The following is a 15,076-nucleotide window of genomic DNA, read 5'->3' on the forward strand; positions in this document are numbered from 1 at the left end:
GCAAAACAGCTACTCATGCCACAATAATTGGTAACAGCTACAAAGAGAATTCTTCCGGTACTCTGTATGGCAGTTTCCTTTTAATCAGGCTTTGAGACCCTCACTAAATCTTCAGATGATTTAGCAGCATAGGCATGGAGATCCATGGATACAAAGCAAGCATTTTATTGACCAAAGTAAATTTAATTGTTAAAACATACCCTTTAATCACAATGTAATTACTGTCCTGCACATAAAATTGTAATTCATTTGCATAATTAGCATATTCAAGTCAATGAGCTGTGTTCAGAACTAGCATGGGTGTGCAATATCCAAGAATGTCAATATGATTAAATAATTCAGATTAAGATTGGCACCTACCGTAATCGAGCTGGAGAGACTGAAAAACAATGTTCCGTTGGGCTGAAACCCATAAGTACAGATAGGTGTCGAAGAACCAATGTCATATTGTGGTTCCCAGTTAATTTACCCTCTGTGGTTCCATCAGCCTGTGAAACAAAAAACCGATAAACTTAACTCATTATGTGAATAACACCAATAATAAATTACCTCTTTCGAGAAAACTAAGGAAGACATAAATCACACTGTCAATTAAATTACATTGTAATTATCTACATGAAAGCAGGGTCCTAAAAGTTCTTGAATGCATATGGAAAGGAAAGATAGCTTCGAAAACTTGGGAAAAAATATGGCCCTGTCACTACCCTCTCCCCAGCTGGAATGTATTTTGATAAATTACAGATAAAACGATCATCAGTTACACATACCACTGTCCAAAGGATATTTATAGCCTACATACAACTGAAAGTCTAGAGAATATATACAGGAACTCAAACCTTAGATTCAAAAAACATGTTGAGAGCAAATTCTACAGACAACAAATTTATACAGAACAATAAAATACATGACCACAAAAACATAATTTTTACTTTACATCACATTTAACCCACGGAAATAAGAACAGAAGGCCTATGTCTCTGTTACAAACTATTCATAAGAAAAAAATCAAAAGTCTGTATGAGAGAAAGAAATTAGTGCTGTATTCTTCCAATGAATGCCATACAGCATCTGTTTCCCAGTAACCCTGAAACCTGTTGTTTTGTGTATCAAATAAGTGAAGTTGCCAGTATATAAGAATTACGATAAAAAAATTTTTTTTACTATAAAAATATATAAATTTTACACTATGGTGACGCAATGGACATCCCCCACCCCCTAACAGTAAAATACTAAGAATATTTATAATGCAATTTCATGAAATTTTCCTAGATGTTGGCAATACACCCAGCTGCTCATTTCCACAACAGACTTTCAAAGAATATAGAGTTTTTCATGTTTTTCTTCTCATCTCCCCTTCCGCCAATAACAATTATTGCGAAACCTCTCTCTCTCTCTCTCTCTCTCTCTCTCATTTGCTTTGACATTTTTATTGGTTTTTCATCATTTTATGCACTAAAAATTATGACATAACACCAAGAAATAAGAAAATATAATGGAGAAAGGGAAGGTGTGTGTGTTATAGGTACTGTATGCAGGGCAATTTCTTAGCAAGTCCAATCTGCAGAACCCCTTCACAAGAGTGGTAAAATTGTTAGACCATTATGGCTAAGACTGTGAGAGTTAAGTATTATAACTCACTGATGTTGTTAAAATAGAGAAAAAATCAACTATGATGACCCATCAGCCTGAGGCCAGAGAGAAAGAACATACCAACTGGGGATGTCTGCTGTTTGTACGACCTTTACGTTGTAATTAACAATTACACCTGATTTCATGATTTGTTTGCATGAATTTGCTGTATTAACCACAGTTCCATACTTAACTCGAAAAGGATGACTGACCTACTGAGAGGTGTTTTCACTGGAATTCATATATGCAGTAATGTATACTTTATCCATTAACTTCTGATATAAGACACTTGATTATCAAGGCCAAGGTCTAAATAGCTCATATTTCACTTTGATTTATCACAGTAATACAAAACTTTCTTACTCATTCCAAAGACAGAAAGATAAACTCTGGCATCAACGCTTCAACTAAATCATACATTTGTGGACTAATTTCTTTCAACCACGCCCTGCTCTCTTCTGCTGTCAAAGAGATTTGGTTTCAATGAAAATGTAAGTTTATCATCAGAAGTAATCATCCAGATGGTACAGAACCTTCAGTACAACGGAAAATTCACAATAATTAGCCTGTGTATTACTCACATGTAAAGGTTGTGAAAGGAACTGCATGAATAAGAACACCAGAAGATGAAGAGTGTCCTTATCAGTTTCTTCCAGGTCCATTGCCTTTTGTAACTGATGCACCATTGAACCGTCATCACCACCACAACGCATGCCTCCATCAGCTGTAATACCCAATTCCTTTTAGGAAAGCGTAATGTGATCTCAGGTAATATTAGTATCCATGACTTTTAAATAGCATATCATTTTTAAAGTATAAACAGATGTCAAATGCATATTGTATGTCAATATTATATTGTATAAACATCAATTTATATATATATATATTTTTGCTATTTGTGAATTCATTAACAATGAAATCTGACCATATCATGATTTTGTGTTACTGTACATAGAAGAGTTTTCACTGAAAGATTATTTTACTATAAATAATCCAGATAATACAATGTGTGAATGTTACCATATACAATATCATCACAAATTGGGTGTACTGTTTTATGAGGAAACAAGTGAGACAACATTAAAAATATAAAAAAAGTACACATCAATATATTCAGCATAACCTTGAAAATGTAAGTCCATAAAAAATGAAAACTACTGTAAGTAGGTAAAAGGCAAGTAAAATGTAGAGCTATTATTAAAAGTAAACAGTAAAACCTCAAACATTTCATCATATCCTAAAAATTATGTCAAATCGTTTTTTATCTTTACTATGGAACTTCAAAGACGTGCAAATTGATATTATTCGTGGTTCTCATGAGAAATAATATATGAAGACTTCATGTTTCCCTCGAAAGAGAGGGGAACCATTAATTCAAAATTCTATTTAATATAACGGGTCCTTACATATTTGCAAGCTTAGCATACAAAAAATGGATCAAACAAGGGACATTAAGATGAAAGATGCAAAGAAAAGAAAGGCAGCACTAAGTGGTTCTTATAAGTTTGAAAATTTTTTTATTATGAAATTAGCTTTAAGATGGCAATAAAATTCCAATTTACGTTCCATACTGAAACGTCTATGGAAAAATCAATGCTGCAATTTAGTAATTAGCATCTTTTCGCGAAATTTAATTTTCAGGATAATCCAATACCGACCCCACAAAACTGGAAGCACAAATTAGCTGAATTACTTTAACCAGGGGAAAAAACAACTGTTGTCAATTTCTGAGGTTTTACTGAAATATGCATATAGAGGAATTTTTACATATATGAATGGGTATAAAATATCATGGACTGAATATATAAAAGAGAATATGAAATATGTTTCAGAACCAAGCAACTAATTACTAGGTTCATGACTCCAAGAGAACTGAAATCAGTTTAGCTATGAGTGTGTCACTATAAAGACAGCTTTCTTTCTAGCTATGAATCAATGTGAGAGACATGCAGATCCTAACCATCTAAAAAATTACGATTTTCTTTATCAAGCACACGTTGATTTAACTTCACCATGCATACTGTAATCAGAGATGTTGACAAACGAAACATGCTATTCAAAACAACCTATCTTCTTCACTCATTCCTTCTATCACAATTTACTGCACATGAAGAAAACATGCTTTATCTACGATGGTTTATTCAGGGCCGAGATAATTTAATTTGTTTATTCTTCCTACAACATACAGTTTGCTTCATCAAAGATTTATTTTTTCAAAATCAACTCGTTTGCCTGTCTCCTCACTGATTACTATAACCTCATACACCCTCTTAGAAAATCAAAGTATATGCTGTAAAATCATTAGTACAGTAAAATCATTAACAACTACCTGTATAGCAAGAAATGTATATTGTCATGAAAATTTTAAAATAAATCACATAATATACAATACACAACCATTTAACTGTAATTAAAATATAGTGGAAAAAGAAGAGTGCTTATTCAAGAATCTGATAAAATTATGTATATATATATATATATATATATATATATATATATATATATATATATATATATATATATATTATAGTGTAATTCTTATTGAAGTAAATGGCATTGTTCATAGTTTCTATCTTCTTATCATGACTTTGAATCAGTTTATACTTCTTTTTCCCTTTAGGCAACTTTTCTCAGGAATAATGAAAAATTATTCACGTTCCTTTCCATTTACTTATTCTAGACAATGAACCATTTTCTCACCCCTCTGTGACGTCTTCAGGGCCAAATTGCAAATTAACATAAAAGGTTTTTATTACTACATGTGGACTTTGCAGCTACGCCTAAAATTTTAAATATGACATCACTGGGGGGCTGAATTTCTATTGGTCGGCAGGTCTCTTTGTCTTGCTGGTGGTCCGTGTGGCAGTGAGAGGATTCTTGGTGCTCCGTAGGACGTGACCTATGCTGCGGCTTGCAGCAAAGGGCGGGGGCAAGGGCGTGATTCCCCTCTCTGGCCAGTATTCTTGATTTGCTTTGTTGTTGGTAGTCGTGTTCAGGAAGACACGAGTGACAGAACACCCCCGAACACAACTACCAGCCAAGAAGCAAATCAAGACTAGCAGCCACAGATGGGAATCATACCCTTGCCCACGCCCTTTGCTGCAAGCTGTGGCATAGGGCACATCCTGTGGAGCACTAGGAGTGCCCTTGCTGCCACACAGATGACCAGCGAGACAATGAGGCCCACCAACCAATAGAAATTCAGCACCCCAGTAATGTCATTTTAAAATTTTAGGCTCAGATGCAAATTCCGCATGCAGCAATAAGAACCCCTTTATGTTCATTTGTAATTCAGTCCTGAAGACGTCGCTGATGATCAAGGAAAAAGTCCATCAACTAGAATAAGTAAATGGCAAAAATGTGAATAATTTTTCCTTATTCTTGAGAAATTGCCTGAAAAGGACAAGAAAATGTACAGACTGATTTAAAGTCTTGATAAGAAAACAGTATCTGCGAACAATGTCACTGATTTCAAATATATATATATATATATATATATATATATATATATATATATATATATATATATATATATATATATATATATATATATATATATATATATATATATATATATATATAGAGAGAGAGAGAGAGAGAGAGAGAGAGAGAGAGAGAGAGAGAGAGAGAGAGAGAGAGAGAGACTGACTGACCATATACATGACAAATACACTGCTCATGCGGAACAATAAAAAGCAGAATACACATAGAACACACCAAATAGCTCATTATATTCATACTTAATGAGGGAAATCTTATCATATTTGTACCTGCTCTACAGAATAGACCCAACATGAGCAGCAAATTTTTCAATTACTTGTATGCAATGATAGTTAAGGGCAAAGCAGGGCATCTCTCTTTTATCTCCCTCATCTCTCCTATTCAAAGATTGTTAGTAAATGTGCACAAATATGAATTAATAATTTATCACTGTGTTTTTTGTGTATTTGAAATAAACAGTGTATGAAAGGAATGTCAAAGAAACACATCGGATTAAGCACTGGTCACAGCAAACCAAAGCTATAAGCACTGGTAATACCAACATTTTTCTAAACACTTTTCATATTTTACCGAGAAAAACCTGTCGTGCTGCATTAGTGAGGTTAAACGACAGATGAAACCGCCCACAAAGGGAGACCCTTGTATTTCAGTATATGTATGTATAAACAGTATTTGGGTGTTATCATTTTGGGGTCACTGCAATGCTACATTTATATAATAATATTCACTGGAATCAATGAAATTCTATGAATACATTTGCAATTCTTACAAATTTTCAAGTGGAAAAAATAAAAAGAGCACCAATCTTACGTTACTCTTTCCTACCTGGATTACAGAACGCCTTGAACTCCAAAAAAGAAAATCAAGAATGGCAAATGAATTGAACTATTACAGAGCAGCTAAACTAAAATAAATTGGTTGAAAAAAGGAAAAATTCGACCGGTAAAAGAAAATGTATGATAACCCATAACAAGTTATTTCTTTGCAAAAGACTCTGAATTGGATTAGTTATGATTGCTGCTAATTTCACCCATTTTTTCTATATTCCATAATCAAATTAAAGCTTTTTAATGTCACTGAGTGTGAGCCATCTGAATCTTAATTTTACTGGCATAGTTATTCATAAGGAAATATTATATATATATATATATATATATATATATATATATATATATATATATATATATATATATATATATATATATATATATATATATATATATATATATATATATATATATATAATGTGTGTGTGTGCATGTATGACTTCTATTACAGGAATAATAACGTGATATAGAATATAAGCAGAGTATATGACCTCCGAGTTAAAAGGCAAAAGATCTTGTATTATGTTTGACTCTCATCACCAGAAAAAATGTTTATAATACATGTTTTCCTCTATCAAAACCTATCTCTAGTAGCCACTGCGAATCCTCAAAGTAGTTATCATTATCGTCCCACTGCGGCTCCATAAAACAGACTGAGTAATATCAAGAATTCTCTCCTAGTTGGTCTATGCCAGTATAGTGCCACTGTTTTCACAGTGATGGAGTATAAATGGACTCAAGACGTGAAGATTCTTTATTCTGCCAACAGCAACTACCTGGAAGATTAAGATTCACTCTTCTTTCATGTATGTGGAAGCAATGGCACAGGTTGGCCAGGCCCTGCCATTACTTGGTCAAAGGAGCATATAAAAGAAATTGAATGGTGAAGAAATGGCCTGGCTCTTGCTAAAAGAATCCCAGCTACCCAGATGATAAATGGTCTGTGGAAAAGTCACGTAAGGGATCACCCTTCCTTTTCTACTCAGGATTCCCTTGAGCAATTAACAATGAATAAGGAGGAGTAATGAGCCTAGCTGTGTCAACTAGGTAACCAAAAAGTGACTTACCTAACCACGACGAGATAACATGCATGACAATGGCTCCATCCCGGAAATATTTCATAAATACCAAAGCATCAGAGGGATCCTCCCTCAAGTTCCTCCAAGAAGCCTCTAGGGTCAGGACTTACCCTACCTTCTACTGACACAGTGCAGCTGAACCTCTTCAACTGCATATCTCTGATGAACACCAGATAAACTAGGAAACACCTTTGAATGAAACGTTTCTGAATAAAGATAATGGGGTGCCCACCTTCCAGATGTCATATGACTTGGGAAGGGATTTTGGATCAACTTTTTTAATTAGGGACACTAAAATAAAACCCATCTCTTGCAATGAGAGCATCTTGTTAATGGCAGGGTGTAAAAAATGATGACCATCTGGGAAGATAGCTGTGATGTGAACCTGACGTGACCAGACCAGACATAATATCTTTCCAATACAGTACTGAGTTCCAACAGAGAAAAAGAGGGTTTTCTTTTCAACACTTACTCATTCTTGGCCAGGAATGATGGGTGAGAGGACAACAGCAAGTGACAGCTAGTGGCATGGGTGATGAAGCTTTGTCTCATCTAAAAAAGCAAAGTTACCTGATCCAGACTCCTGACACCAAGGCAATCAAGAACACTGCCATGTGGAGCATTTGAGTCGTGGTTACACTGTGACCACTGAACTGAAGAGATGAAAGGAGTCGATGAACCTTAGTCTCAAGGACAAGGAAATAGGAGCACTTGCATGAACAAGTCTTCAAATTGTAAAGGACCAGAGGGTGGAGCTGAAGCCTTTAGTTCTGAAGTCCATGGCAAACCCATTCAAAAAGGGCTCTGACAGTGCAGCCTTGTATGTCATAACTGTGGTAATGGCAGCATCCATGTTCTGAAGCAGGTGAATCAAAGAATGTAGGGAGGTTTCAATCATAATTTCAAATGAGGTCTGGGTGTGCCCCAAAGTGGAAGACTTCCAATGCAAATTGTGCTGTGAACGAAAATCCACAACCTGCAAAATCCTATTTGGCTATAATTCTTCCCTTGCCCTTAATGGGCACTCCAGGAGCTGTTTTTCACTGCCTTTAATGGGAGCACCTCTGTCTGCTACAAGAGGGATAATACTGCTGTTGTTTCAGCTGATGTTATCTCCTTGTCTGTTACTGGTAAGGTCCTCTAAGGAGCAAATAGAGGTTTTATGGCTGAGTTGTACTTGGACTTCTTGGGTTTGGGATGGAAGGCTGGAACTCTCAAGAACATTGTTTCTCAGGTTCCAACTTACCCAGCTGGGCAGGTAAAACACAGTTCTCCTGATGGGCTTGCTCTATAAGTTGTGCCTTAAAAGTCCTAAAGGAGATCATGGCAGAAGTGGAAGGAATGTAACAGCAAGGAGACAATGGGGAACAGCATGTTTGAGCCCACTATTGCTTCTCTTGGGTCCTAAGCCACCATTTCATTTAATCATAAAGTGCTCTCCATACGAAATGCATAAGCATCTTTGCAACAGAGGCCAGTACTGGCCTAAAGGACTAAGGAAACTAACTTGCAGTCATTCCACAATAGTGGTGGAGGTTAAAATAGAGAGGAAGTGGAACCTCACAAGAAAACCAGACATGGCTCTCCTACCTGAGATTCTACCCACGGGGGCATCAAACTATTGGGAAGCCTTTCCTAGTGGGAGATGTTCCCTTTCAATCGAAAAGACATGTGTTGCCCATTCCTCTGCAATGTTGTCACCAGGATGTTTAAAATGAAAGACCACTGACATACACTTCCCAGTAGCTTCAAAACTCTGAAATTCGGCAGGGCCACCTGGAGGGAGTACTGGTTTTTGCAGGATGGCTGAAGTGCAATAATTTCAGTTAAGCCAGCTGGGAGGATGACTGTCTGCTCAGGCAGTTTCTTTATTCCTACTGACAGCAGCACCATTCCATTTTGGGGAAGGCACCTTTGCCCCCAATTTCCACATTCCACTTCAATCATTGTCTTTCATTTGCTAATAAGGTATGCACAATTTGGTGAAAGGAGACACAATGAGGCAGCACATCAAGGACTGACAGTGATCCTCCCCATTTGGGAGGTAGAGACTGAGATGGTTGAAGTGTTACGACCACTTGGTACTACAGGAGCAAGAGGAATGTCCTCCTGGGAGTCAAGGTATGAATCTACTAAGGATCTAAGAGACCAATTCAACTTATTGGCTTTCAAATTTTTTGTTAGCATGCTCCAGGGACCTACCAAGAGTACCCGTCTCCAAGAGGGTGGCCTCCAAGGACTTGTTAGTCTCTCCTGAGAGCTGAAAATGTCTTAATAGCAATGTCCAGTTCAGTATCTAAGAGTGCCCTGAATTCCTGAAGGGAATCTTCAATAGCATCTTGAATATAATGACTCACTGTCAAGGACTTTCTTCATACCTTGTAAGATCTCCAATCTCATTTCTAAACTCCCACCAGGCATCCGCAGGAATTCTCTTATTATGAATCCCCATCTGGATAAGTTGCACATGGCCACATTGCTGCAGTCTTGCAGATATGGAGTCAAGGGTGAAAGACTAAGAACCATATGAGGAACAGAAATATCAAGAGAGGAGAGGGGTCTCTGTTGTAGCCCTCCTCAATGTTGGAGTGTTTCATGGGAAAACCTGAATCACCTATTCACTACTGTTTAAAAATAAAATAATCATTAGGTGTTACTGCTTTTAAAACCCCTACTGGCTGAGGAATGTGAAATTTAGATCTGCAAGATTGATGGAGTGAATATCAAAACTTAAGCAATAAAAAAAACACTAAAGTTAAGTAAAACTGCATACTGTGGGTAATGAAATACTGAACTACAAGCATAACAAATTTCATAGGAGCACTTTGCAAATACTGAAAAATAGCAAGGAACCAAAAGAGAATGAAATGTTCACTTACAACCTATTAGGTAAACAAATGAAACCCGCGCCCGAGGCGAAACAAAATTCATGTTTTGACATGATGCAGGGGAAATGATCAGAAAATACTGTTCTGCAGAAAACTTGAGGCCACAGTGGGTTTATTCTGTAAAGACCAAAAAAGTAATGGAAGGGCCCTGGCCAACCTCTACCACTGATGCCATATCTGCAGAAAGGAGTGTACTGTTATCTTTTAGTAAATTACTGTAGGCAGTATGAAGAGCCTGTCCCCTCATATTTAAAACACAAATCATGTGAAGATGGACAATCAGAATTTTGTGGTGACCAGGAAATGAGAGTTAATGGCAGATGTAAAGCCATTTGTCTCTGCCATCCCAATATCTGATAGTTCTACAAAGGAATGGGCAACACTTGTCCTTCCTTTTGAGAAAAAAAGCACCCACTGGACATGGTACCCCGCAATTTGAGACCCCTACAAGAAAAATCTCATGACAGCCATGACTGAATCGTGTGCTAGGCTCCATATTCTCAATATTATATCTTATATTACTATGCTGGAAATACCTATTAAAGAGCTTCCAGTTTTCCAGAGCAATGATTGCTGCAGTAACCAAAACACTTATGAAGCCCCTATGGGAAACACTCTTGACTTTCTGGAGTGTCGCATTAATGCTTGAAAGGAAACACTGGTGGGCTGCAACATTTTGCTCTCCAATGCAACCTCCCAGTTACATTCTTCTGTCTTCTGTCAGGACCTGATTGAAGAATCTGTCGCCGACAACTCACTGAATGAGCCTGACAACAGAATTGCACAATATATGCTGTCTTGAAAAAGGAGAACTGGGAAACAATAGTCTTGAGAGTTTTCTCTTCCTAAACCTAAGAAAGCTTGATATGAAACAGAGCCATGCAAGCCTCCAGTCACTGCTAAAGGATCCCTCCAACAACAGAAGAGCGGACATCGTTAGCAGCAGCAATCCTTTCGAAGTGGACAAAGATACTCCAGTCAAGGAAAAGGAAAATCAACTCCTGGACAGCATATTAAAGACAAGGGAAGAGGTGGAGACCAATAGGACTTGCATAGTTGTGGTTGTCATCTCTAGCATCACAAACAGTGGAAATCCTCCCCTTGGGGACAGTATAATTTTCAATGGGCTAGGGTAGAGATATGGTCCCACCCTCCCCCTCCTCTAAAGAAGTTTTTTCCAAAAAAACTGGACCCGTCTTAAAAGGGGGCCATAGAGAAAGACATTTATTTGCCACCACTATTCAATGTCCCCATTAAGCATTCCTCTGATCGAAGGGTGAGCCTCAATCTGCCAAGTTTTAACACACATTGTTTGCTTAAACTTTTCTATATACAGTACTGTACTTACGTATTTCACGGGAGCTCAAGAAAGGACTTCAACTGGTGGCCTACATAGATGACTGGCTAATCCAGGGAGCCACCAGGGAAGAGTGCTGACGAAACCTGAAAGTAGTAGTCGACAGATTCGTGTCAAAAAGGCTTCTTAATAAATAGGAACAAATCCTGCCTAAAGCACAGTTTACACGCTACGATAAATTGTAGCGATTTATTGTAGCGATCTGGTTGTTACAATTTGTTGTTACTTGTGAACAGGAGATCGCTACAATAAATCGCTACGATCTCCTGTTTACACGTAACGACAAATTGTAACAACCAGATCACTACAATAAATCGCTACAATTTATCGTAGCATGTAAACCGTGCTTTACATCCAGCAAACATTTTCTGAAGCTCACATTTTGATTTTGTTGGGATATTCTTTGTGGCTAGCTGTCGCTTCCCAACAGCACTCAAACCAGAATAGTGAAGAACCTGAGAAGATTCCTTGTACAGCCCAGCTTTTCCAGAATTCATTTGGAACGAAGTCTGGGTCTGTTACCATTTGCATCTGTGGTAGACCTAATCCTGAGATTGCGACTGTAGGATGTAAACAGATTCTGGCTCCCACCTGCCAGGAAAAGGCTTTGTGAGTGCCTTCATCTGAGATTAGGGAGATAACCTGTCTCTGGCACACAGGTCGACCTAACTCCACTGTTCATACAAGTGATTATACATACAGATGCCTCCTTGACAGGTTGAGGAGGCTATTGGGAGGATTGTCAGGTAGAAGGAAGATGGTTACCTGTTCTGGGGAAGTGTCATATCAGCTTCCCCTTCCAGAAAAGTGAAACCTCCCAAAGGGACCTGCATTTTGTAGGTCCTGGACAATATGACTGCACTATCTTATATCAAGAGGTTGGTCTCACGCTCAGCCCCTCTCAAGTCAGTAATTGCCAGCATCCTTTCACATCAGCAAGTGGACTTGTTTTCCACATGTAAGAACCATCAACTTCCAGTGTGTGTGCATGCGTGTGTGCCTCTTAACCTGGTTTTTTGGGCAATAGTAAGAGATGCATCCCTACAAGACTGGAATGAATGGAGGATGATGTAACTTTTTTCCTCTTTCGTCCCAGATTTCAGAGGCTTTGAACAATCTACTAGCTTTCAATGGAGCCGCTTACCTAGCGGCCTCAAATAGCCAAATAGTCACTGGACCCTTATTTCTTCAACAACATCTGAGAGAATAGACCCATTACCATCCACTGTTCTATCTCAGACAAAAGGAGGGGAAATCATATACACATCCTCCTTTCTGAACTGTGACCTTCACATATGGATTTTGAAATCCAGCCTACCTTCAAGATTATTTACATAACATTGCTAGGTGCCAGATGCAAAAACTATGGATTTCATTTATCCGACATACCAGTCCATATGGAAAATGTGGTTCGAATACCTCCATGCTGAGGGCCCAGTTGAAATCTGCTAAAACAGTTTTACATTTTATTATTATATATTTTTTGAGGTCAAGTGCCTTGCTATTACAAGTCATGACATACAGGGCAGCACTGTCGGAACCCCTGCTTTACGATTTTGGAATTGATTCTGATATAAAACTTGTGAATTCCCTTCTCCAGTCTTTTGCAATGCAAAGGCCAGCTCCTGCAAGGCTCCCCATTACCTGGTCCCTGAAAAGGTCCTTAGACTTCTGTCATCCCTTTAATTCAGTGGGCCCAATACAACTACACAACTCATATGCTCCAAAAACCAGTCTTCTTGACCGCTTTGGCATCAAGAGCTCAGATTAGTGTATTGGGCTCTCTTAGAAGGGGATAACATTTCATCACTCGTACATCTAGTTGTCATTTACTGTTGTCTCCTGGTCATGAAAGAGGACCTTTTAAAGCGCGAATCCCCTTTTCTGACAAGGGAACTCAGTATCTTGGATAAAACATTATGCCTGGCTCAAGCACTCAAGGTTTAACTAGATGTCAGAGCAAACATCCCAGATGGTCCTATTTTTCCTGCACCCTAGCACAAACAAACCACTCTCTCTACATAGGCAGAGAATTATTTTAGAGTCCCTCATTAAAAAGGCAGCCCCTCACCCCTTTCCTAAGTCACTGGCATCCAAAGAGGCAAGTACATCATTGACTTTGGAAATGTTTCTTTCGAAGAAGTCTCCGAGTTTATGGGGTGTTAGAGGCAGTATTCCTGGAACGGGGAAGGCGCAATAATCCTGCAGCCAGACCCGACATAATTAGGTTCATCACCACAAAACCACATGGGGATAATACATATATAAGTTCGTGTGTTTCCTGTTCTTTACTGACAAACCCTAATAGGTATCCGGAATAAAGAAAATGGTTGATAACCTGTGACACTACCTTGGATTAAAAATTCCTAAAACAATATCACCATGAGAGTAGTGGTCATGCCGAGATATTGCCAGGAAGGCGCAATAATCCCGCATCCAGACCTAATATAAGTCACTTTAGAACCACAAAGAATACACATATCCAGAATAAAGAAAATGGTTGATATCCTGTAACTGTACTTCGAACCAAAAATCTGGGTTATTGGGATTTATTTATTAGGAACTAAGTCATTTCGTCACCTATCAAGTTCTTTTTCAAGCTTCTTTGAAGACGAACAGTGGCTACGCTATCAAAAAACAAGTTTTGACGTAGGAAGAACATATTTTTGATAACCTGACGAAAAGGCATGGGACTGGGGCGAACATATACTTTGCATAGGCTTGGCACATAATGAGGAAGATAGCCAACATACACGTTGTTGTTACATTTGTGCGAGTAAGACGAAGGAAAAAGCCGAGGCAGTCGATATGTGGACAGGACATAGAGCCCTCCTGTCCTGAGTCCTTTTATTCTGTCATTGTGCCAACATGCACTATTTTGGCCGAGACCAACTATACGAGAATTTTTTAGATTGGTTGGTCTGCCTTATGGAGCCATGGGGGACCACGAGAGTGTAACTCCTTTGAGGACTCACAGCGGCTACCAAAAGTAGGTTTTTCCTATGTCAAAACACACACACACACACACACACATATATATATATATATATATATATATATATATATATATATATATATATATATATATATATATAACTTCAGAGACCTGGGAAAACTGGGACTGGCCCCAACTGAAAGTAAGATATTTCTTGTTTTAACTGGGTTGTCTTCTAATAAAATTGTCAATATTACTAAAATTAATTGAAAATAAACACAAAAATCATTGTATGTGTGTGAGAGAGAGAGAGAGAGAGAGAGAGAGAGAGAGAGAGAGAGAGAGAGAGAGAGAGAGAGAGAGAGAGAGAGAGAGAGAGAGAGAGATTAAAAAAAGTTTATTGGCTATTTATCTTCCCCAAAAAGTGGTTTGGTTACAATACAACTGCATATATAAAAGAAATATATTTGAATTTCACTGAAGTTTATGAAAGAAAAAGAGAACACATAAAAGATTAAAAGATCACCATGACAACGGAAGAAAACAACCATACCTACATGTCCACAAAATTAAATGAAAATATACAATTATGTAAACACCAAAATTATGTAAACATGAAAATTACGTAAGAAAGAAAAGTGAAAATATTTGTAGAGAGAGAGAGAGAGAGAGAGAGAGAGAGAGAGAGAGAGAGAGAGAGAGAGAGAGAGAGAGAGAGAGAGAGAGAATTTCTTGGTTATTTTTCTAAAATATATCTTGATGTTTCTGTTACTGAGACTGGGAGAGCAAAAGAGGAGCTCCCATATGAACCAAGGCAGCATGTTATATTTGCTTAAAATCATATAAAATATACAAATAAT

At 37.8% G+C, this 15,076-nt stretch overlaps 1 protein-coding gene across 12 annotated transcripts in view; it reads right to left on the reverse strand.

Annotated features, from left to right (window-relative positions):
* The window catches only part of unc79 (UNC-79 domain-containing protein), a 224,650-nt gene that overhangs the window by 62,860 nt on the left and 146,714 nt on the right, over positions 1 to 15,076 (reverse strand). For all 12 annotated transcript variants that reach the window (XM_067119369.1, XM_067119364.1, XM_067119371.1 and 9 more), the window contains 2 exons: positions 2,211 to 2,353; positions 361 to 488 (listed from right to left, as the gene is read on the reverse strand). In XM_067119369.1, coding sequence (XP_066975470.1) covers positions 361 to 488; positions 2,211 to 2,353 — 271 coding nt within the window. The remainder of the gene's footprint in view (positions 1 to 360; positions 489 to 2,210; positions 2,354 to 15,076) is intronic.

This window comes from Macrobrachium rosenbergii, chromosome 17 (genome assembly GCF_040412425.1).
Source record: "Macrobrachium rosenbergii isolate ZJJX-2024 chromosome 17, ASM4041242v1, whole genome shotgun sequence".
Classification (NCBI taxonomy): domain Eukaryota; kingdom Metazoa; phylum Arthropoda; class Malacostraca; order Decapoda; family Palaemonidae; genus Macrobrachium; species Macrobrachium rosenbergii.